Genomic DNA, 24,609 nt, shown 5'->3' with positions numbered 1-24,609 from the left:
AAATACCGTTGAAGAGCCATGGAAGGAGGCATTGAGACATTTGGACATGGAACGTATCTCAAGAGCTATTCCCAAGTGACTTGAAGAGATTACTGCATTGAACAAGCTGTTTAGCTGGGCCTTGCTTGGACTTGTCAAGCCCTCCGAGCGTTGGTGGCAGGAGACCTCTCTTGAAGCCCCTGCCGGTCAAGAGATGTCCCAGCCGCATGCCAACTCAAATGTAGCTCAGAGATAGTCCAAAATCTCTGACATACTCCGAATATCAACTTCCGAATACCACTTCCTCAAGCACGCAAAAAGAGTGGCGCGACAAGGCGCGAGACCGTCATGGTTCATCAAGTCCGCTGTTAGCACAAATCACACACACCCCCCATCATCAAACGCACGTGGTGCTTTACATTGCCACCTATCTCCGGATATTTGACATGCCGGCGCAGGGGTTGGACAACGCAAAGCATCAAGGCATGCTGAAGAGCTCCACGAGCCGCATATAGTACTTGACGATGTTGTGGACGTTTGCGATGCTAACACGCTCGTCCACACCATGCACGAGCTCGACGTCGCCGGCGGTTTTGTTGAAGCACAGCGGTAGCACGCGGAACACGCCATTGATGGAGAGGTGGCCGAAATGCTTGGAGTCGGTGCCTCCCATCACTAGGGACGGCAGCACCACCAGCTCTCCCTGAATAGGCTCGCCAGTGCTGGAGAGGGGGACAATCGACTCTTGAAGTGCTTGTACAATGCCGTCCCACCACCGGCCGTGTGCTTTCGTGACCTGAAGGGACTGAATCATTCAGGTGCGCGCTCAACTGGTAGTGGTCGCACTGATTGTCAAGTGGTACTTGGAGTTGCCAATGTACATAAGGAAGCAGAAGTGTTAAAAACAATGAAGCGTCATGAGTACATCGCCCATTATGAACATGATCTAGACACATCATTCATATTTATGGTGGGATGAGAGCCGAGTCAGGAGTACTGACGCTCACCGCCCTCCCTAACGCAACCCACGAGGGCGAAAACACCAAGGCTATGTAGTACATCACATCATTGCCAGTGCGACCTTAGAGGCCGAATCAAATCGATCACACCAATCTTCACTCCCATCCAATTCACAAGCAGTAAACAGTGCGGCATTCCAGAAGTTCATCACGATAATGGAGCCATTTACACTTGGAAGAGTCAGAACAGTCGCACCTTGCTGGGCTCGACAGACTCGATTTTAGAAACCTGAGTCACAAGCTTCCATCCAGTCGCCGCGATGCGGCTTTGGATGTAGTGGAGGGGGGTGTCACCACCCTCACCTTGCAGGAGACGCATGTTAACGACTACTTCGCCGTTCTGAGGAATGACATTGAGTGCCACCCCGGCACTCAGTGTCGTTGTGACGGCCGTGCTGCGAACCATCGACGCAGCTGCGCGTCCCATCTTGGACCAAAGGAAAGCTAGTATTCGACTCCCATGCCTGCAGCGCGACTCAAAGCCTGTGTCGCGGAAGTGCTCTCAGACACCGTAGCAATATCATTTTGGGCGAGCTCTCCGGAGCGTGACACCCTTTTTGGGCATGTCTTTCGTACATGGACCTTAAATTTGGACTTTGATATTCAGAATCTTCTGTGTTAACTTGACGGTGCGTCCGAAAGTGTGACTGTGACTACTCAAATGTTAATAGTGCTACGGCATATCATTCCTGGTGTTGTGGCTTTGGTAGCACGTTCTCAGGTTAGAAACTGTGCCAGATGTGAGCCCCCGCATGACGCGGCCAAGAACCCACTCTAACAGCGCAACACGGAAAGTCAATGCTGAGTCAAACGATCCCCGACCTCAGGCGAAATTGTCGGATGGGCAGTAACGGTGTATCATTCTTCCCAATCGCTGACGCATTGAGCTACGAAGCCGACGTAAAGTGACAGCTTCTAGGTGCCAGGGCAATCGTTTGGCTTGTCGCAAAACATGTGAGCGGTTCAACACATGAGGCAACACAAACCGTAACAACACACACAATGCGGCCGCCGTGAGGAGCGCACCATTGGTGAGCAGACGAAAGCAGCCCGCGGAACGGAAAAGGCGCGTGGGGAGCCATTCCGCGAAGAAAGTCCGACATCGGGGCTTGCATCTTGAGGGGGGGGGGCTTGAGGTCGATCGCTCGCACAATGTCAGCAATGATGCGAGCGGTGTGGAAGCCATCCACAGGCGGCATGCTCGAGTGCCCTCCTGGCGTGTCCACCCTGATTCTGAACGAGCCAGTACCCTGCAGCACTGGTGCTGTGTTTGACCTTGTACACAGGACTTTCCAAAGTGTGATAACCAGCAGGACGACAGCTTCTCAGTTGTATTGATCATTGTTGGTATGTCGCTCATGTCTTACAGGGTTCCGGGATCCAGGTCAGGTTTCGCCTCAGTCTTATGAGCAGTTGCTACGGACGTGCAAACAAGCAATCTAAGTAATCTCTCTAAACCCTAGGTCCACAAGGTAGGCTGACGTAACAAATATCACACAAAACAGTTTCACAACAAGCGCTGCAGCTCAGGTGAAAGACGCACAAGGACTTATAAAACGCCATTGCCCCGTAAGGGACCGTCAACAGTAGGGGCGGTCACGCTCTCCCGAAAGGACTGCCACTCACAAGCTTAAAACTAATGGTGAAATTGAGCAAGATTGGATGCTCGCACTGATGAGAAAAGAATCGATGCTTGCATCAATGAGCAAGTATTGATGCTCGGTGGATCATTGCGTCAACAACAAGCACTCACCTTCTCGGCAGCCTTGCCATCCATGCATTTTTGCACGGAATACCATGAAGAACTTGCAACTGCCAATGTCCATGTGGATGCAGCTGTGTTGCAAAAATCACGTCACCATCACATGTTGCAAGTTCACGCCATAATGAACCGTAAGACATTTCTATAACACCCCTCCCTATCATGTTAGCGATAGTTCTACGAAGCTGGGGTGTGATCAGCAATAGCACGTGAACATACACAGTCACATGTCGGAAATATGAGCTTTGACGTATCCGAGAGATGCAGCGAAGCTGACATCCCAAGCTGACATCCCAGACAGTTCTTCTGCACCTGTCCCAGGTAAAAACCTATCACTCGCAAAAAAAACAATGCTTTTGAACAGTTTCCTGTACGGAGTTTGAAACCACGTTAAATTAGGTTGAAGCTAAACAAAAAATAGTTACTCCGCTAGCCCGTTTACAGGGCCAAGGCTATTAGTTTTTCAACCTTGAATAAGAAGTACTTTTAGCAGATCTTTCCAACGACACGCTTCGCAAAGCTACACCGGAATAAGGACCCACCTTCTCAGCAGTGCCCACCATCGCAACAGGCGAGTTCACTAACGGGGGCATCCCATCAACCAGCACCACTGTGCCCTCATCCACGAATATCTCCAGCTTGGTCCCCCGGCTTTGCAGGAGCTCAGCGATCTTCGCAGCTCCCTCGAGTCCCCCGATCTCCTCATCATGGCCCACTCCCATTAGCATGGTTCGAACTGGCTTGAAGCCAGCAAGATGCAGTTCGGTCCAAGCCTGAAGCATTGCGACTAGCGCCGCCTTCATGTCGAGCGCGCCTCGACCCCAAATAAACCTGAACGAACAACACACCGTCCCACGCTGGACACCTCTTGGTGATCCCCATGATGTGCAATCTGACCAGCCACCGCGTTGTCGAAGTCAGTGCTTCAATACACCTGGGCACGGTCAAACCTGGTGAGTCGGACATGTGTGTGGTGCCACGATGTAACACGTCGAGGCCGTGAAGGCCATTGTCACAGCTGATGTTATAATGACATGTCACCCTTCGTATGCATTCTCCATGCCGGTCCTTCACTGGTTCAGTACCACCTTGCCTATCTAGATTTGAGTTACCTAGTGTTCCGGACTTGTCACTTCAACGTTGTGCTTTGCTTCATGATGAGTCTCAATATGAATGGATCGACTTTGATCCTCAGGGCTCAGGGCCCTGAACTGCAGAGTTGATTGAAACGACAATCTGGGTCTTGTGCGTCGCTACCTCAACTGGTAGTGATCCGACATCACTTTCACTATGTAACTGCTGCTTTATTATCCAGTGTGGTTGCATCTATGTGCACTTTACATGCCTTGAATTGAAGAACTTTGTGAGCCATATCACAGGCGAGCTGTGGGTTGACACAACCGGCTTGGATAGCTGTCAAGATATCCAAGATATAGATTTGCCAATGCACACTGCTATTGTCAGATGCAATGACATGTATGAACTGAACTGGCATGAATGTACCCAGGCATACTTACATGCTAGGTGACCAAACTGTCAATACTGTGCAGGTGTATGTCATGTTTTAGTTGCGAAGATCACACTTTCTCAATCAACATCATGGAAGCAAGGAAATGAGCCCACAGCACAACAGAGCCAGGACCACCGGGTCTATCTCTTATCTTATCAGATAGGGCTATCATCGCGGGGCAGGAGGACTTTGTGCAATATTGAGACCTATAGGTCACAAAGCTTGAGGAACATCTATCTCAGTTGAGCAATTGAGGCCATCAACGGCAAGGACAGTGATTCATACCCATCGACTATCTCCCCTGAAAAGGGCGCATGAGACCACAAGGGGTACGTCATGTTGCTGACGGGCACGACGTCATAATGACCGTACATCATCGCGGGATGGAGGCTTGGGTCGCTACCCTTCCACTCCACAAGCATCGAAAACTCGTTCACCTGCGTGCTAGCTCCGTTCAGAGCACCAGGTCGTCCACATGAGTCACACGTGCTCAAGATTTCTCGAGATAGTACATGACATTCCGTCGAGGGCCCGTGCCACATGCGCGTGTACCGGGTCATGGCACACATCGAATCCGTATGGGTATTCCAAAGAGAACAAGTAGGATGTTGTGGCTGACGATTACCTGAGTCACGGTGATGTCATCCCCGGAGAAGAGCGGTTCGAAGGTCTCGCGGAAGAATTTCGTGGCTTGCAGGAAGGAGCTCTCTTGAGCCCCGACATGACGGGGCGCGTCAAAGTCTGCGACAGTTTCGAAACGGACGAGCTGCGCGACGTGATCGATCACTGCTTGGCTGTGTGCCAAAGTTACTGCAGCGGGAACATGCAATGAGCAGCGAGCACAAAACCGACCGCCATCGACTGGGCTCCGCCAACCCCTCGGCTTGTCGATTTGAAATGAGGTCCGCCATTACCGGAAAATACCAGCATTTGACTTTCGTTCGTGTTTTCCCGAAGTGGATGGTGTGTGTCACGTCGCCATGAAAACTCGACGCGATACCGTGCGGACGTGGACGCCGGAGCGTGTGTCAACGATCCACGTCCAAGCACGACATGCATGGCGTCATGCATTGCTAGCGCACTCCTCCTGTGACGGCTAATTGCGCTTCATGAGAGGGAAGACGCCGAGCGTGAATGCGTTTTCGAGTCTTTTACACCCGTGAACGCATGCTCGGTTTACGTATCCAAGGGCTATGCCCAGGACAGGACACCTAAAAGGCTATCGTAATTGCGTGGCAAGTCAGATTTATCTATATCATGTCTCGAACGCTCCATACAATCGTTCCTCAAACAGGCGGCATCGTTGATGTAGTTTTCGGAGGCATGGCCTGTAGCCTACAGGCTGTAGGGTTTGGGCAGGTGCTCGCATGTCAGGGCTAGCTGCGTGATGAGACAAAGCAATGGGGAGCAACATGAAGCCATGACTTGCAATTATTGGTTTCGAACTTACCTTCTCTATGTGGCCATGGAAGTAATGGAGCAGGTACTTTCCAGGACAAGATGAGATAAGCTATCGCGATGCCAAGCAGCGATGAGAAGGCGGAAGAAATCAACAGCCATACACTGGAGTAAAGATTCTTCACGACACCATTCATATTAGCGTTTCAATGAGTGTCTGTCGTGTCTGCTTCAAAGCTTCGCTACTGATGCATACAATGAATTCGCATTTCGGCGACTTGACCCCTTTGTCCTGGCCAGCTCGTGCGACAATATTTATACCTACAAATGTCATTACAACTTGCTGCGCATTGGGTAGAATTCACGCACGGCACTGCCTGGGTAATGAAGGTGCATTGACAGACCCCACTCTCAGCTGACGGGTGAGTGGATATGGATAGGAGGCGAGCTAGATAGCTAAGGGTAAGTGCAGCCCGAAGTAAATACTGACGAATAAAATGTTCATGGGTTCTTTGGGCAAGTCAAGGTACACAGCATAGGTGACAGGGCCGAATCAGCCATATGCACACGTTGGCCAGTGCTACCAATCAGTTTGTGGTTACCATCACTCCACAACACAAACAGCAGCAGCCCATCCGGTATCATGCCAGCTATCTCGGATATGGCAGGCAACGTAGGAAATGGAGTCGGCCCATGAGAGCGCAAAAGCAGTCCACCAGACTCCTCAGCAGGCTCGCGTTTCCTGACTCATGCCTCGCGCAATGTTGATTGGAGCCTCCCAACACAAATCACAGCATTGCGATCGAGATCCAAGCTATGCGATTGAGAGCGCGGGCTGCAATGGCATAGCAGACGAGGCATGCCATGAAAGGCATGCCGTCTGCCTCCCACAGCCCTGGGACACTCGTTTGTTGAGCCATGCCATGGCCCATTCCGACTGAACCAGCACCTTATGTTCAACAGGTGCAGCGACGCAGTCATCCCAAATTGGATTGCACTCACCTTGGTTCAGCAGCATTTCCTGCCTACAGTCCTTCAGCGCTGCCAGCGCTGGAGTCAGTTTCTGGAAGCTGTCGACGCGGTCAAACCAGGTGTTGCGGCAATACTCAGCTCACGGACGCTGTGGCTATCTGGCTATCTAGATGTGTGTGTGTTGTTGTTGCTCATATGGATCAGATGGTCACTGGTGTTGGAACATAAGCTGATGACGGCTTTGCTGCAACTGTGGAATATGACAAGTGGCTATCAGTGTGATCCCCACCACGCAGGGCACCGAAGTAGAAGCACCGATCGGCGGGTCTGCACCTTGACTGGAAATTGCCATTAGCAAACATGAAGGTCTGGTGCTAGTATCTCTCCTATCAATAAGTAATATAAAATGTTCGAGGGTTCCACGTTCCACCTATTTATGATGGATATACTGCGTTTCCTGATTATTTGCATTTAAAAGTCTTCGTGCATGCATGCATATTCATATGGGCTGCCATATACAGTGCACACAGCACCTACTGCAAGAAGCATTGACCTGCACTGCTTTCCGTCAAATTGACACTGGCGCAGTGTAACTGTTAGTCAACGCTTTCAAGCTGTCCCGAGATGGCAGAGTGGTGGCTGCAGATGAAGTCAGTGGGATGCTAGTGGAAGGAGGTAGATAAAATTCGGGTTATTCATGGGCCTTTTCTGATTTTCATGTTTTCTAGTTCAAATGTCTACGGAAAGCACGTGCGCACCGCCTGATAACGTTAGAAAGGAAATTCTTGCATCATGAGTGTCTCGAGAATCATACAGGCCTGTCGCTTTCATTGCTTCATGCATGGCTCCATATGGCTGACCGACAGAAGCTAGCATACGTCGGCAGAAAGGATACTTTCTGTGCCCCACATCTTAGCAACGCACTTCCTAGTTCTGCATGCGTGCATGTTTCAGGCACTCTGTATCAAGCTGTAGTGGAAATGAGAAAAAGAAATAAAAGTGGACACATATATGTCCCATGCGCTTCTAGCCAATATGAGCCCAAGGATTATCAAGAAAGAAATCAAAGGATATCAAGAATCATCAAGAAGGAAATCTGATCTGAGATCTGTAAAAGCTCACGAGCAGCAATACAGTAAGGTAATTCAATCAACCGGGAATCACACCATTTCTGCTCTGCCTGTGAAACATGGCGAGAGGGATGTACCCATGGTGCTCTGGCGTCAGGCCCAGGTTGCCCTGGGTAACAGCGCAAGTACCGCTCCGTTGCATCCCAAAGGCATGTCAACGACGACGACCGGCCGTAAGGCAAGGTGGGACAGCATGAGGCGGCAAGAGATTGTGCATGGATGGCCGTCCGTTTGTCTCGCAATTTCCATAGAGCGGCGTTCGCGTCGCCAAATGGGGGCTTGGGCGTGATTCGAAATCTGTTGTGTCAGGTTTTGTGTTTAACGGCAAGGCCGAGTTTGACTCTATTGAACGTTTGCAGCAGAGAGGCTTCGCGGAGGCCCTCATGGGTCGCAGTACGCTCCTCGGAACGTGTTGTGAACGCGCCAGCGCGCGCGAAGGGTAGGCGCACCAGTATATACAGGTCGGCTACGCTTCTCGCAAAACGATCACGACCATACGGCCTGCAATTGCAAACCGTACGCGTAACTCGAAACGAGTGCTCGATCAAGCGTGTTGCCCCGGGAGACCTGTACGCTTCATGTCGCTCAACGGCTTTATTACGGGGTACCCTTTGAGTGCTTGTTTGAATTTGAGTGCGTCGAGCGCACCGACGTCAACGGTCACGCGACGTCGCGTCGACTCGTCATGTGCTGACCGAGGCAGCTCCTGCCTTGTTTCCAATTGTCTGCAACGAAATCAGCACCGATGGGGTGAGGATGACGCATACAGTAGACAGCGTGGAAGATGGATGTTGGAACCTTGTTGCAAGCATTTCATGAGTGAAAACGTGAGAACGAAGTATCCTGAGAACTGAGTCATAGCACACAGATTCCACGCAGCGCCTCACATTCCAGCGGCGCTTGTAGCAGCCTGACAGATCCACGCCCATCAAGACCAAGTCCCGTGAACATCACAAGTTCAACTGATATGCCTTCATGGCTTTTACAAGGAAGATCTGCGCTGATGCCTTGCGCTTCCTGCGTCATGCTTCATGATTGCGTTCTAGCCTTGTGAGCTGTTTACGAAGCATTGGACTCTCACGCTGAGTGTCATGCACGTCCCACAAATTTCTGTCGCACCCAGCCATGGAGGTGTAGCGGATAAGGAGGCTGGGTATCAGCACTTGAGCTGCGCTTGTTTCTTGTGAAGGCGCGAAATACCTGATTTCCACTTCTTGCCATAGAGACCCCATCCAAGATCGCTGCAATGATGCTCAGGGCTGCGAAATCATCGATGAGCATTGTCTCTGACCAGCCGGCATCTGTCATGGAGGACCTGCCATCACGCCTGGACACTGTAGGTGCGGGTTGCACAGCATGGTCCCGTGGAACACGGTTCAGGTGCATACGAGCATGTGCCATGGATCTAACGCAAATTGAATCGATTCTGGTAACGCAACGCTAGAAATTTGTTGCACTTTGCATTTCAAAACCTGGTAAATATAAAAATCTGTATCCCATTTGCCGTAGCCCACAAAGGGCCATGTTGGAGCAGTCCGATGACTGTAAGCTCCAGTGCATGGAGGGTCGTTACGTTACATGTGTTTCATGGGCCTCTGGGTAGATATGCACTTGCGTACCCGTGGGCTTAGGTGCAGTTCAGATGGTATCTACGGTGTTAAGTTTGCATGAAGAGAAACATTGAGACCCATCGTTGACAGCGTTGACAGACGACCCATGGCTTTAAAACATATTCGTATGGGTGACAATTTTACAAGCAGAAATAATTATGCGTGTTGCCTATGTCAGTGCTGCTGGCGTCTTGTGTGCCCGATTTCAAACTCCAAAGAATACAAACAGCGCGTCCCCTACCGGTGTTACTTAGATTACGTCTTAGTATAGATTTGTTGACAAATTTGATGCTGCGCGAAGAGTGTAGTTGCCAGGTTGGAAATCAGGAGCGTTACGCGACTAGCTACGCGAAGCAGGGTATTGCAACCCCCTCAGCTTCAATACGTACTACTCCTCAGGTCAATACGTACCACTCCTCGGACCACACTGCGCGTGATGCAGTCTGCATAGTGTGTGCATTTCTGTATTATCATTCTCGCCATAAGCTCTCACGTTCCTAGAATGGATGTGTCAGCATTGGAACGTGCATGTCGGTGTTGCCAGGTTGACTCGCTTCTTTGACAGTCCTCTGCAACAAGGCCGATGCTGTCAATCTGTAGATAAAAACCTCACGAACACCTTGCATGAATGAAACCAGTTGTGGCTATGAAGCATGACTGGCTGGTCAGACCACTTTGTGGTCTTGGCTTCCATCGGTTGGGCGTTGGAGCTCCGTTTCGCTTCATCCACTGGAGTTGACTCGTAACCACGCAGATAAGACTCCAGCGCCTTGAGCCACATCTTCGCACCCATCAACCTGGGAATGCTGCCAAATGCGTTGGGAGCTTCCAAGGATGACATGGGTGCAAAACCCAAGTCGATAGGGTGCCACTGCCAATCCTCGTCACCCCGCTACTGTGGGGTTCATTGCCTCGTGCGGATGCTTCAGAAGTCTATAACTTTGCGCACAAGCTATGCATCTTCATCAGCTGCGCGTTCTGAGGATGGAGGGTAACAGGAATAGCATGATTTGCAGATTCACAATGCAGCACAAGCCAGCGTTCACAGCACGTGCACCCCCACGTTAGAGGCAGTCTGTTGGCACACTTTGCTGCGAGCCGAGCGTGCCTGAGGGCAGGTACGTCTTCTGGTCTACGTGCAAGTCCTCTTGGCATTCGTGATGGTGAATGATAGTCTCAGGATCATCATGCACCCTGCCCACAACCAGCAAAACTGCTCATGCTCATCACACTGGCAGGCGGTTGTGTCCAATTTCTGGGCCTTGATCGCAAGAAGGGCCCCGAAACCTGAACCCCATAAACAATCACAAGAATAACCTCTTAAACGCTTCGTATCATCTCTTGCGATATGAAGCGAAAGGTTACTCTGAGCCAAGGACGCACTCTGTGGAGTGTGGCAAAGATGGCTCATTGTGTCGACATGTAGACGCCACAGCGCATGCTGAAACGGAACACACACTTGCTAAAGAAGGTCATGGAACGCCAGCGGATGGGGCAGCAAAGCCGTCCTTATTGCTTTGCTGCTCACGCGTGTGTTATGCTGGCTCCTTAGTCCTTACATGTACGAAGGTAAAAGCCTCTCTGTTCAACAAACACATTGTGTCTAACCTACCTCACTTCTAACAAGTATCGATGTTTGGGATATGCGATGATGCATCTCAGATGTCGAGATCCTTATGTTTAATAACAACTATTGCCTATTGGGGCTTTAAGCCTGGTCAGGGTGAGGCTATGTGTTATGATACGTGCAGGGCTCATTAGATAGGTTTGTTGTGTTGCCACTACAGGGCCAGACACTCGAGCAGGCGTGTCCGCAAGCATGTACTGAAGTTTTCCGAACGGTGATTGCCATAAGCAATTGTCTCCCTCGCTGCTTTGGTGGGACCAAATACAACTTGGGCAGGGTGAGCAGTTAGTTCTTCTTGTTCGGGCTATGAAAGGATGTAGGGTAGATGCTCTCTGCATTTGAGGTCTGTGTCTGCTTGCAGGTGTCCCAGTCAGAGTGAACCTTGGTGTGTTGGTGTTGTTGCTGTGCACCGGCCTCGCAGGGTTCTGGTGGACGTCGCGGCCGACCGTTTCGCAGGCACATGTGACGTGGAAAGGACTCATCGTCGCAAGTCCAAAGCAACCTCAGCCCGATCACAGGCTGCCTATCTCAGATAGCTTTCCAGAGCATGCCTCCACGGACCACCGTGATCCTGATGGTACACAGCACCAGGAGGAACTTGCAAACGCAGATAATGAGGATTGGCTTCATGCTGCCAACCCTCCCCGGATACGAGCCCGAACTATGCGCGAGTTCAGGCACCTGCAATGTGCGGCTCCAGGAAAACATTGGTCCATAGACAGTCAGAACACTACAGCTGATATGAGCGGCATGAAATTGGCGTCGAAGAATTGCTATCTCGAACCATGCTGATATGGGTACTTGTCGCGATGTTCGTGCTTGATTTGCCAGTGCGGCTTAACAGCCCTGCACTGAGAGATGTAGCTATCTAAACTGCCACAAGGTTGCACTCCGAAGTCGAGACATCGATATATTGCGCCTTTCAAGGTCTCAAAGTACTAGTACTAGTCTGCAAGTGCCAGTACTGCCTGTGCTTTGGAGTGACCTGAACATGCTCCATTATGTGTGCAGTTCTCAATAAGGACTTTGTGAAGTGGGCAGATGCCAACCTCACTCCTCTGAAATACGATGAGGAGGTTGGCATGTTTTCGTTTCGCTGGAGCGAGCTTCCCGAAGCCATTCCGGAAGATCAGAACGAAATCGTCCTGCTGACTCAGAGCTCGATCTCGAGGTACGACCCTGCAGCTTGGACCAACGCAGCTTCGTGCTATCCGATAATTCCACATGGAGTTCTGCATACTGTGGATGTTCTTTGCAACATTCTGTCGATCGCCATGTTGTGTAAAACAGACCTCCAGGGTTCAAACGCTGGTGTCAGAAGGGTCAGGTCAACTTCGACGCAGAAGTGACATCACTCTATTTCCGCTGATCAGTGCCAGGGGCAGTGCACAAAGAATTGAAGCAGTCCTGGGGGTCCTCTGGGGGACTTTGGCTCTGAGAATAAGCCGCGATGTCCTGTGCAAGCAGAACCAGCATGCCTCGGAAACGGTTTCCATTGTACGTGGAAAGAATAGTGAGAATAGTAAACTCGCAGTGGATGAGAGCCCTCCGCGGTGCAGGTTACACTCATTTCGCTCCATGTCGACGGAATGGGCTGGCCCGGTGTCGCTCTCCGTATTCATTCCCTACCAAATGGGCACTCCCGACGGTTCGGCGTGCCGAACCCTTATCCGCGACTTCATGCGCAACCATACGAAAGCGCCAACGCGGCCCCTCTCATCGTCTCGGCACTCTACTCCCTCACACCGATCGCCGACGCATCGTGCAGCATTGACCTGCCAACTGCGATCCCAAAAGAGCGACAGAACAAGGCCGCCAGGAGACAGTTCCTCGCACGCGGGAAGGCTGCAGGCGCCCTGACGGAGCGTCGCTTGCTCATGTTGCCTCGGGCGGTGTTGCGGCCGACTGCGGACGATTACGCAACAGCACCCGCTCCCTTCAAGGACCTTTATAACTCAATGTACCCAGTCAATCGCTTGCGCAACCTTGCGTGGTCCCAAGTGCGTTCCAGTCCTGAGGCTTGCTGCACATCATCGTCAGTTGAGAATGGGCCGTGCCGCCGCATGGGAAGGCCCGCGGCGTATCTGACTAGCGTGGATGTTCATTCATTTTGCTACATAGAGAGACCGAATCACCATTGCTCAAGCCATAACACAGTACCAAACACACATCAGTATGTTCATACAAGTTGAGGCGCCCCTCCGGCCCTCCCCTTGCATGTGGACCACACTGCATACCTCAAGGGTGCGTTCGTACAGCAAGTTCCGATACGTCTCGACACATGAATTCCTGATGTTGAAACGCGACGTTGGAGTAGCTCAGTCGACTCCGGAATTCTAGTCTGCGTCGTCTCATGTATGGCACCAAACTTATGGCATCAGTGCATCAGGTTTGGCACGCTCACACAGGAGCTACCATGCTAGGATAGTCCCTTCTAACACGCTGCAGATGCAGCATTGAGCAATGCACGCGCAAGTACTGCTTGCATAGCAGCGCCCTTGACCTCAACAGCTACCCCACAGGTCCCCAAGTCAGGCGCGTTTGTGTTCCTTCTCGACGTCGACTTTGTGCCGTCCCCGGAGCTCTACCAAGACCTCAAGAGCCGGCCGCTGGGCCAGCAAGCTCCAAAACATGCGGAAGAACTTTGAACACGAGAAGAAGCGAGAGGCTCTCATCGTCCCTGCGTTTGAGCGCACCCTCGAGCACCCTTACAGGGGTAACTGCCTCGAGGAAGCAGACTGCGAGTTCATCAACGGTGTGGAGACGCCTCGCACGGTTGAGCGCATGCGTGTGATGTATGCCGACAAGTCTGTTGACATCTTCCACGCCAGCAAGGTACGCATTGTGTCGCAGCTCTGATGCCGGTGCGATGACGGTGTCGTGGATTTCTTGCTTGTCGGTAGGGCGGTGATGTTGGTGATGAAGCGAAAGGCGAAACGGGGATTGTTGACGTTATTGCTTTCTTTGCTTTCTTTTTACTTTCTTCTTGCTACTTTCTCCATCCTCGCGCTTGTTTGTGCCCACTTGACAAATGAACTGTTCCAACTTTGGAGTGTGTGTGCCACCGTTGTTGTTCAAAAGCTGTATTGTGCACGACATCAAGTTCATCAGCACACGTTTCTGCGATGGCATACCAGGCTCGTATCCATCTTCGCGTGTGGTGTTAGTGTCTCGCCTGACGTCTGCAAGTGCGGGGGTCCTTCTCTCACGAACGCATGTCATCGCCACAACATGCTTCATGCATCCCTGCAAGTTGTTACCTTGAATTCTCGCCATCCTGAGAGGACTGCCATGCTTGCAGTTCCAGGCAGGCCATGGCTGCTACCCTGGACGGTACTGGCTGGACTTCCAAAAGCCAGACGAACTGGTATCGTTTGAATACAAGCATCCTTGCGAACCGTATGCGATCGGGTTGTCAGAGCAATGCCGCGGTACGACGAACGCTTCCGAGGGCGAGGAATGAATAAAGTAGAGCAGCTGACTCACATGGGCATGTGGGGATTCACTTGGGAAGTGCTGCCCCGTCATTTCGCGCTTCACCTCCCCCACCCTAGCGAGGGTGAAAAGCCGTCGGGGGATGGGACAGAATAGTCATTCCACTCGTCCTCATGAAGCAAAAGATGGAAGACATTCAGAAGGAGCCGGAATTCCGACAAAGCATCCACCAGCGGTGCCGGACGCTACATGATGTTGACCCACACATTTACACGGTCCAGTCAGGGTTTACCTGTTTGCAGCGAGCAACTTTGGCCGTACCGTGAACTGTCAAATATGTGCCTGAAATCATGGCGTTCGGATTGTGTTTCATGCAGGTACATGGTTCGATGCTCAGTTGCATCCGCATACCTTCGGCTTCATGGCCGACAATCAGAATGGAAGCCCTCTTACTTGTCCCGTACGCTGACAGGAAATGACTCAGTATTGAGAGATCACTCGCAACAGCACCCACTGGCTGTGGAGCGCTGTTGGGACTGTTACTACAATGTGGGTTGGCTCCCTTAATAGATGGAACACAAACTGATTTTGTTAGATGAGTTAGCAAGCAGTGAGTCTGACTTGGTTGCACCTGTGGGATGAGGTGCCGATCGATCGTTTTTAGTTTATTCTCTTCAAATAACCAGCACAACTCCGTGTGCATGGCCAAGTAACTGCGGCCCCACCACCTCGAACCTTGTAATCTGTTTTTTTTTTCGTGCTCTGTTAGACTTGTGTTACAACGAAGCGGGAAAGCAAAGCAGTTGTTGCTCGCCTTGCCGCTGATTCACCCTTGGCCTTCATTGTGATTAGCACACTGGTGGATATCCTTTGTGTGCTGCTCCCTCATCAGGTTTGTGAGCTTCCTATTATGATACTTGAGCAACTGCTCCTCGCCTCTTCATTCCCTCTGTGTTCGTTGCCACTGTCTTGTTCTGTAACTGAAGGTGTCCCATGCCGTTGGCTACGGGGTTTGGAAGCGTGGGGTGGATAACTCATGTGTTGCGTTGTTTGCATTTGTCACTCAACAGAATACAGCACAACTTTCCAGTAATACGTCAACATGCGCCATACCTATGGTACTTGCCTCGCACCTCTCTCTGAAAACGGGAGCTACAATCAGTCCAGGAAGAGCGTTGCTCCCAAGGAGCTTGGACACCTTGCCCTGAGAAACATGCATTTTGCCTTTGTGCAAGTCATTTGTGTGGCCGGGTGTACATATCGAGTCAGCAGGAAAATGCCGCAGGTCTAGAAAATCTAGATGCGCGAACTTGAAGCAATGGACACGAAGTCCTCCTTCTTCACCAGCTCATGTCTGGGCAGCCCCATGATGCATTCCACCTTGGAACCCCAAACATGACTGGGATATGCAACGTCTCAATGCGGTGTCCCCAACGCAGTGTGTTGCGTCAAGTGAAATACCCCATCACTTTGAAAGATGATGTCAAGTTGTAACAGTGCAGGCAGCGGCAGAGTTTTCAAGCATGGCCCGGCTATGCGCAAGCATGAGAGTGGTTCTGGTACTTTGTGCAACACATTCGAGATATGAAAGATATGTCAATCTGAGAGGCAAACACACCAGCGATCACCAAACATGTCAAACTTGCACATCACCAGGCACCCGCACCAGTAGATATCCCGTACAGCGCCAGACGAAACTATTCGTCACCATGCACATGAAGCAATGAAAGAAACGAACACGGGACCCACAAATCATCAGCCAAGCACAATGTGGCTGTCTAGAACTTGAAGACGTTGTCTTTGCTGTATTGCAGGCTAGCAAGCAGCCCAGAAAGTTCGCCTTGAGTTTTGTCAGGTGCCTTGTCACCCGAGATTGCGTTCATCATGGGGGGTGGCCCACACACCTGCGCAAAGTGTGACTTCAAAAACTGAGACTATCACAACTGTTACGTTTTCAGAGTGAATGTCTTGCTTGCCAGTCCAAGTGTGTCTCCTCCTGAGACGAGAACCACAATACACATGTTGTGTTATCCAGAGTAAAGTCTTGCTTGGCAAGCACCGGCACCAGGATAGGGTCGCATGTCCTAAGCGGAGATAGTACACGATTGGGTTTCCCCTGTACACATCGGCGAGGTCATCGCTTCATGTGTGTTCCTAGCTTGTCATCGATTGCCAGTTGTACCAACGGTGATCGACAGCAGCAGTAATGAACATCGAAAAGGTGTCGAGGCGAACCACAGTCGCCCCTTAAAATAATGAGACCTGAGTCACATCATATCTCGACATAGTCTACGAAGCAAATGTACCGCACGCATTGATCGCTTGCGAGGCACAATGCAAGCTATGCAGATTTCATTTGTGCGATTGACAAGTGTACCAACACGTGAAGGGCGCAACTGTATTCCCACATCAACAGCACCAACACAGTTGCCAATGTCCATGTGATGCTGCACTCTTGGAACAAGGTAGATCATTATGAGCACCAATACTCACGGGTGCATTGACACATGATGTACATGACCAACATGGGAGTCGATGTACTGCACTCTGGCTGGCTCTGCTGCCTGCTTTGTAGCCACCGCAGCGGTCCCATAACAAACACTTCCATTCACTTCCATAACTGTTTGCTTGCCATAGACAAGCAGACACGATCATCGGGACAAAGAGGCACAAGAAGGCTTTGTGGCAAATATCACGTGATTAACGCTATTAGCTGTGATAACTAATGTGTAACTAATGAGTGATTTCTTGGGTCAGCAGAGTACCTGAGCGGACAACAAAAGCTATGACGCCCGACGTTTCGCTTATTCATTACACAACGGAGATTGTGGATTGCTTGGATGCGCATTTGGTGGGGAAGCACACACCAAAATAAGGCTGTCATCAGATGGAGGAGGGAGGTGTTTCTTTATTGTCTCAGACGTGATGTAGCCAACGCCGCCGTGCCAGAAGAGGCCCCAGTAATTGGGTTTGTCCACGACGTAGTGGACGCTGAAGCGGGCGTGCTTGTTTGTCAAAGCATCAAGGCGGTTTTTGAGGATGATGTCTGCCTCTGACACATTCGCGTAGACCAGGCTGACCTCTGTCCGGTCATCGACATTGCACAGAATCTCCTCGGCCACCTGGAGCATGGGTGTGATCCCAGTGCCGCCTGCAAGTGTGAGGGGGGTTATCGGCAAATCGTGAGGGATAGGGGTTGGGTTTGATACTATCAGCATGTTGTGAAGGGATTGGGGGGCACATCGGTCTGCACATTGTGAGGGATGTAGGCATTCAAAGTAGGACACAGGGTTGCACTGTGCCAACAACAGCGTACGCACGGAAATTTGCTTTACAAGCGTTGATCAGTGAGGGCGGCGTTATCGGCACATTGTACCCACAATTCTGACAGCAGGCTAAAAAAACAAACAAAATCAATGGGAAATCACTTATTAGGCTTCGAATTATCAATATTTGGTCTATTGTGAGGCGTACTATTGGCACATTGCGAGGCAAATAATGTCAAGTTGTTAAATATATAAAGAGTTCGTTGTGAGAAAAATCAGCCAAGCTGGTCCAGATAAGCTCAGTGGTTGTCCAGAATCTCGCACTGATTTCTGTCCTCCAAATGTAAGAAAAGTCGGCATGTGTACATGCAAATGACGCTGCAATTGCAGCGAAGCTGATAACCCACGCCTGGGCTGCCAGCTGCCGCAGCTATGGAATATGACGAAGTAAGTGTCGCATATGACCGACATCGGTCACATCCGACAATGGGTTGCTAGTGCTCTTTCAGTTTGTGCTGTCCTGCTTAGCTTGTCCATGTATTATCCCAAGCAAGCTTGGGGCCGACATGACTGCCCCACAGTGCTGATCTTTCCCAACTGTTCTTGTACATGCAGGGTTGTGCTTCTCAGCCTGACTCTGATGCGCTGCTTGGCTATGAGCCAAGCTATGTGATGGCCATGCTGTGATGCACCGATGCTTTCTGTGTGTCTTGCGAAAGGCACACAGATAGCATCGGTGAGAGGGGCAGGCCTGCCTGTCTCATAATGTTGATTTAGAACGTCGGGACTGGCATTGCTTTCCAGCCTTGTACTTCCGGCCTATATGATTTCACACAAGAGCATACAATATCATACTATTTGTCGCTATATGTCGCTAACAGTGAAGGAACAGCCTCCGGCCACAATATGCTCGATTGAGACGTCCACTCGCTGCAAAGGCAATCCTTGAGGCTAGGCCTCCCTGTCTGATCAGAATCTGATGGCTCACCTGCAATCATGCCGATCTTCTTCTTCATATTGGGCACGTACGGGAGCTTGGGGATGGGGCCCTTGCACTCCAACAAGTCCCCAACTGCTAAGCTGGCTATGTGCTTGGACATCACGCCTTCAGGATACACCTTTACGATGAGATCGAAGTGTCCCCTGCAGGACAGTAAAACTTACCTTGCAGCTTATCAGCAGGCAGCCACAGGCGATCGCGTCAAGGTATGTCCTGTTGCAAGGTGGACGGAAGTAGCACTGCAAATGTTGCCACTGGCTTGCCATGTTGCTCGGACTTGCCATGCACGTTATACAATTGTATCATGTATATGCACGCACATTAGATCAAACATATCTATGGGGAGTTGGGGGGAGCGTTACTTTGCATCCGGCCGGGACACAGGGGTATAGGGCCGTATCACAAACCCTGGAGGTTCGTTGTCTTTTGCCTTTCCAATTTGCGCGCGCGTGATTAGGCAAGACGCCACTGGAAGACCCACCACTTGGTCAGGATCTTGTAGCCCGAAGCGTACGAACACAGTGTTAGGTGTCAGCTGTGTTTTTTGCGTGACCTTGAAAGCTTTCCAGTCCTGTGGGCTTAGAGCAGAAGGTGCCGAGTTACTAGCTGACATGGTTCGCGTGCTCTGCATCAAACTTACATTTCACAAAAATCCCGCACGCTTGGCGTATGCACATGAACATTGTGTGGTATCCGGGCGATGCTGTGGTGTTGTGCACGCTAGGAATGCACCCGAAGGTTCATTCAATGGCTGAAATGTCTTTATATACATAGCGCACACTTTTCTAAGACTTGAATTTCAGTGTGGCAAGCCTCAACAAACTTGGCAGGACTGACATAAGCGCGGGTGCCTGAGCACGCAGGATATGCAAGGCATTGGGACATGCTCTGAAAGCAAAAAAGTAAGAAGTAATCGGCATGCGCCGTTTACAACAAACGTGCAGCGCGAATGCCAGTCGTGCACTGCTCCAGGGTTTGGTGAGTTCCGACAAATTTGCATCCTTTCCCGGCCATTGTGATGCTAGACACGATGCACCAGAGATAATAGATAGATATTGTCGGTAACAACACGAGTACCGGTTGCCAACAGCGATGCACAACCTGGCTAACAGGCCGTTGCCATGGGAGTACACACCAGCGAGCCATCCATGCCGCAAACGCAGGCTGTTGCCCCCACCAAAGCGGCAGCAAATTTGGCTGGAAAATTTTGCTGTATCGATCGCAACATTTTCGAGTGCGGGGTATCAGATTCAACGGCTGCACAAGCGTTTCGAACGTCAGTACAGTTTTGAATACCTGTACGAATCTCACAAAAGGAAAGCTGCTGCTTGAATCTGCACAAACACTGAAAGCTGCTCTGTTGTTCGACTCGGTTGCATCGTTGAATGAGATTGGCAATCAAATACAATGTGTGGTCCACAGCTTGGATGTGGCCATATAGGCGACCACCGCGATTAGACTATCGACCCATGATGCTATCGAACGAGTCAGCGAGCAATCAAGCGGGCGAGGCCTTTGACAACATGCCGTCATCGATAAGGTGATCCTTTCGGACGTGGAACTACGTAAGGCACGAGAGCTGCCTTCCAGTGTCTTACCACTTGTCACAATCCTAGGAATCAAATGAACAGTTCTCGCGTTGCAGCTTTGATTCGTACCTTCCGAAAGCAGCTTCTGATCAAGAGGGCCAATTCCCGGTGCCGGTAGAAAGAAGCGAGTTTTTGTTGGTCTCTGTCATGTTGTGAGTGGCAGGGCATGTCACAGGAAGACTAGCGTCAGTACAGCTGGTATGTAGTGTGCTCATCTTCCTGGCCAGCAACCTGCACACCATGTCCGTCCCTGACACGGCAGGAAAACGTCCAGTGGATATTGCTTCTAGTGATGAATGCATGGCAGATGTCAAACGGTTCCGCCCCACTCTTGAGGAGGCGCAGTTGGGTTCGACATCTATGCCAGGCGACACCGACGTCGGCGCGCAGCCAGCCCAGCAAGCCACCTCAGCAGCTTGCAGTTCAGATCATGAATCAATGGATACTTGCGATGGCCAGACAGCCGCTTTGGTGCCGATGCAACATGGCGAACTTGGGTTTTTGAAGCAAGACAGTTCTGGCGACACTAATTCCACTGCAGACGATGCTTTCAGCTTTTCCACGTCTCCAGGCAGTGTAGTAGTGGAGAAGGAATCTGTGAGAAAGGTTCCAAAAAAGGAGCTTACAAGCTGTTTACGCAAGCAATGCGGCACATCGTCACGGCTCTCGAAGCGCGTAGTCTTTTGCCAAGGTCCTCTCCTTGGAAACAAGGACGGCCATCCTGAGCACGAAGGCATGGTCGCCAAGCCATCTGGCAACTCGTCCAATTATTCTGGGCTACCTGTGGAGGCTTTGACAAAGGCGAATCTGCTGGCAATGGCTCAGGAACTCGGTTCCGATTTTGAACGCGAAAATGCACCATCCATCACAAGGCTGAAGCGGAGGGTGCGAATTCCATGACATTAGATCTCTGGTAGCCTTCATCCACGAAGGCACACGGTGTCCAGATACCACGCCCATTCTGATTTGTATGAGAGCATTCTGGGTGTTCTGGCAATGCTCTTGCTGCAAAACTGTCACCTCATGAGTGCCATCGCCATGCACATACAAGATGACAGTGTTGACGAACTTCCCGTAAGCACATCATCCGTTTGCTAATTTATCTGGTAGGCTTGGCTCATGATTGGCAAGCCGCTACCTGATGTGTGTCAAGCGGCATACCCAGTGCAGTCAATGTGCGTACCTTGGCGCCCTCGCATATCCATACTATGGGTATAAATATGACATTCTATAGACTCCATAGAATTTTTTTGTTCGTGTCCTTATTTGAAACACACAGTTCCATGCAATATGGCTTGCCTGGTGCCCACATCCGCGATCACTTTGTCATGGGATCCACGAACTTCCTTGCAGTCGGTCAAATGTGCTGTGATAAGATAGAAGTTGACTTGCTTGTGCTGTTAGCTCTTATAATCCCTGTCTGTTTTCTGACAAGGTGCTTGGTGCAGGTCCGACTTAGTCCTATGCTGCACGTGCCTCGTCCTTTTGCAAACAGCGAAGCGGACGAGGTGCAGAGCACGCCTCGTAGTTCCCCCAAGCTTGCCTCTGCTGCTGTGGTTCCGCCAAGGCTGGCCCGGGCACAGTCCAAGAGTCCGCCTTCTTTGCTTCGGGCTCATTCCAAGGGTCCAACCTCCCAAAAAGTATGACCTTTCGCTCATCCTCAACGCTTCTCGTCTTCATCCTTCGGCACTGGGACACCTTGACAAAGTTTGTGCGCTTAGGGACGCATCTTCTGCGTCCAAGATTTTGATTTGATGCACTATCACTCCTTGATTTGGTCGCGGACGGTTCATGCATCCTAGGATGGCACCAAGGTACACGGGCCGGACATGCGTGCTGTTTAAAGCGATTCACACGTGTGCACGTTGACCTTTGATTCGTGGATACCTAGCGAGACTGTTGCCAGTGGCTTGTGAATAACCTTCCACGGCAGTGGTGCCTTAGAAACAGGCCCGGGCAGGGGCTGGCTATCTGACCCAGTCCTTCCCAGCTTCTCTCACCTCCAGTTGGCCCGGCTGCTCAGCTCTTCCGAGTGAATGCCTCGTGTTGCGATTGCCTAGGCACGCACAGCCACGTCCATGCCTCCTGCATTCACTCGTGCTTGCTTCAGTTATCTGGAGGAACACTTGTGCGACGCTTCGTTGGATCAGGACTTCAGGGATCCCCTGATGTGAAGACTATGAGCTCAGGGATCAATCCTCTGATGTGAAGTCCAACTGTCCTCAACAGATGTGTGGTGTGTGACAGTTCTCTTGGACAGTCTGGCATTGATGCGCGTGCTGTGTTGTAACAGCTGGAACAGTGGCACAAATAAGACTGTGGAATATGCGTTTGTATGTGTTGTAGCGTGCTGCCCCCGCCGCTGGTAGAAGTTTGTTAGGTAGGCTGCATGCTGATAAAGTTGTCCTTGGTATAGTCTTTGGTGTAGCTTCAAGTCGGTAGAGTTTAGAAACATAGAATGAGAAAATAGAAGCAGACTTGTTAGAGCAGACCCGCTTCTTGCGAAAGCAGGGCAGCAAGTTACAGCGTAGGCAGGTGGTTTTGACAGGTTTTCTCGAGTGCAATGAGACATATTTTCAAATGTAAAGTAGTAGAAACTCACATCTGCACGAGAACTCAGCACTGGCTGCAGTCTGCCACGGATGCTCCTGATGCTCATATAAGCGACAGATGGATCAAGGAGAAAGCGGGGAACAAGCGCACGAATTCTGGACAATTCCTTGCCCTGTACACAGAGTTATCGTGAACGTTTGCGAATGCAACAACAGGGGCCTCATCCCAGGGTTTGGGGGTCTATACAACTCCCAAGAAGTTCTTGCAGTTGCCAATGTCCATGTGAATGCGGTAGTGTTGTGGAAAGATCCATCATCATCATATTACTGCACTTCAGCATCAATGCAATGCAGTGTGCTGACAATGGCGGTGGACAACGGAAATAGGCTACTAAGATTAGTAGCCTTCTGAGCCATAGAAGCGTTGCACAAGGTAATTACCGACCCTGGACAGCTGTCGTGACTGTCGGAACATTGATGGAGCCTCACTGTACTTCTGTACATACCCAATACATGGCAGGTGTTTTGGTGTGTGTCTGTTGTCAACCGGTGGAAGCTTGTTTCCTTACAACCAAACGCAGGAACTGCGCAACATCATTTCACCAAATGGCACACATGTGTCCAAAAACCATGGGATGTGAACACGGTGAACGTGCGTATGCATCATGGGTTTTGGTGGGTGATGCAGCTTGTAAGGTCCGGGCGGGCCACTTCCTCACACCTTCATACCTACCGGTAAGTCACTCTTCTGGGCACGCTCACACGAGCACACATACGCAGGCACTGCCCCGCCTCATCTGGACTGCTTTGAGCAGTGCAAAGTCGAGATTGTGCAGCTGCGCTTTAGTGAAAGGGCATGTTGCAATTACATGTGAAAATTGCACTGATGTGGACTATGGCACGTTGCTTTATTTGACATGCATTCTATGCATATTGTCATAAATCAAGACCAATCACGATTGAAACTGAACGTCTATTTTGAAACTATATAGTTTCAACAGCCGACCCTATTTGTCATATATTACACGCACTGCGCATTGCTTGTTCAACGATGCGTCAACAATCATCCACAACGAAAACAACACAAAACAAAACCAACAAAACCCTCAGCACAATGGAAAGCTGACACTTCGAGCAAGTCTCGCAGGAAGTCAGATCCCTCGACAACTCAGCCATAGGTAGAGTGGTCTCTACTGAAAGCCTGTGGGTAACATCGTCTGGCATGCGGCTGATTCCGGCCTATAGCAAGGGCATCGCTTTACTTGACAGGAACTATCAAATTATTTGACAGGAGCTGGTGGACCTGCTTGTGGCCACAATAGGGAGAAACGAGGAGGGGATGGTAACCGTGGTGGGCAAGGTGTGGGAACCTTCAATGGGCCAGAGAATTTGGCACATCCACATCCTTAACCATCTCCCAACCCGACATTGTGGTGCTGGCCATGGCAACTTGCGTTCCATCAATTTCCATGGCCGCGACAATCGGACGCAGTCCCTCGGCCGTCTCCTCTGCTCGCTGGTCTGCCATCCTCACTGCCTCAGCCTCAACACTCGCCACAAACGCCGGACAGCTTGTCGCCATGATTGCAAAGATAGTGTCCAGCTTCGTCAAGTCCGGCCGTCGCCGGTCCATCTTAAACTGCTTCGCCTCGATGTCCTGTGCCCTCAAGCGCTCCACCATGTAACCAGCGCTATTCATTCGCCACAAAAACGACACAAACACGACCTCCTTCGGTGAGACGTCAGCCTTGTATCGTGCA

At 50.8% G+C, this 24,609-nt stretch overlaps 2 protein-coding genes across 2 annotated transcripts; both read right to left on the bottom strand.

Annotated features, from left to right (window-relative positions):
* Positions 1-457: 457 nt before the first annotated feature.
* LOC149809154 (uncharacterized) lies at positions 458-1,425 on the bottom strand. The gene is made up of 2 exons (XM_089994982.1): positions 1,228-1,425; positions 458-784 (listed from the first exon to the last, which is right to left on the bottom strand). Exons 1-2 carry the CDS (start codon positions 1,423-1,425, stop codon positions 458-460), a joined length of 525 nt encoding a protein of 174 aa, XP_089851108.1.
* Positions 1,426-16,220: 14,795 nt separating this feature from the next.
* On the bottom strand, positions 16,221-19,321 carry LOC149809153 (NADH-cytochrome b5 reductase-like protein). Its single transcript, XM_089994981.1, has 4 exons — positions 19,071-19,321; positions 18,697-18,851; positions 17,310-17,593; positions 16,221-16,346 (listed from the first exon to the last, which is right to left on the bottom strand). The coding sequence occupies exons 1-4, from the start codon at positions 19,319-19,321 to the stop codon at positions 16,221-16,223; spliced, it is 816 nt and encodes a 271-aa protein (XP_089851107.1).
* Between the last annotated feature and the right edge of the window lie 5,288 nt (positions 19,322-24,609).

Source organism: Nuphar pumila, unplaced genomic scaffold (genome assembly GCF_984573655.1).
Source record: "Nuphar pumila unplaced genomic scaffold, dmNupPumi1.hap1.1 HAP1_SCAFFOLD_1656, whole genome shotgun sequence".
NCBI lineage: Eukaryota > Viridiplantae > Streptophyta > Magnoliopsida > Nymphaeales > Nymphaeaceae > Nuphar > Nuphar pumila.
This window is presented reverse-complemented; position numbering and strand designations above follow the sequence as displayed.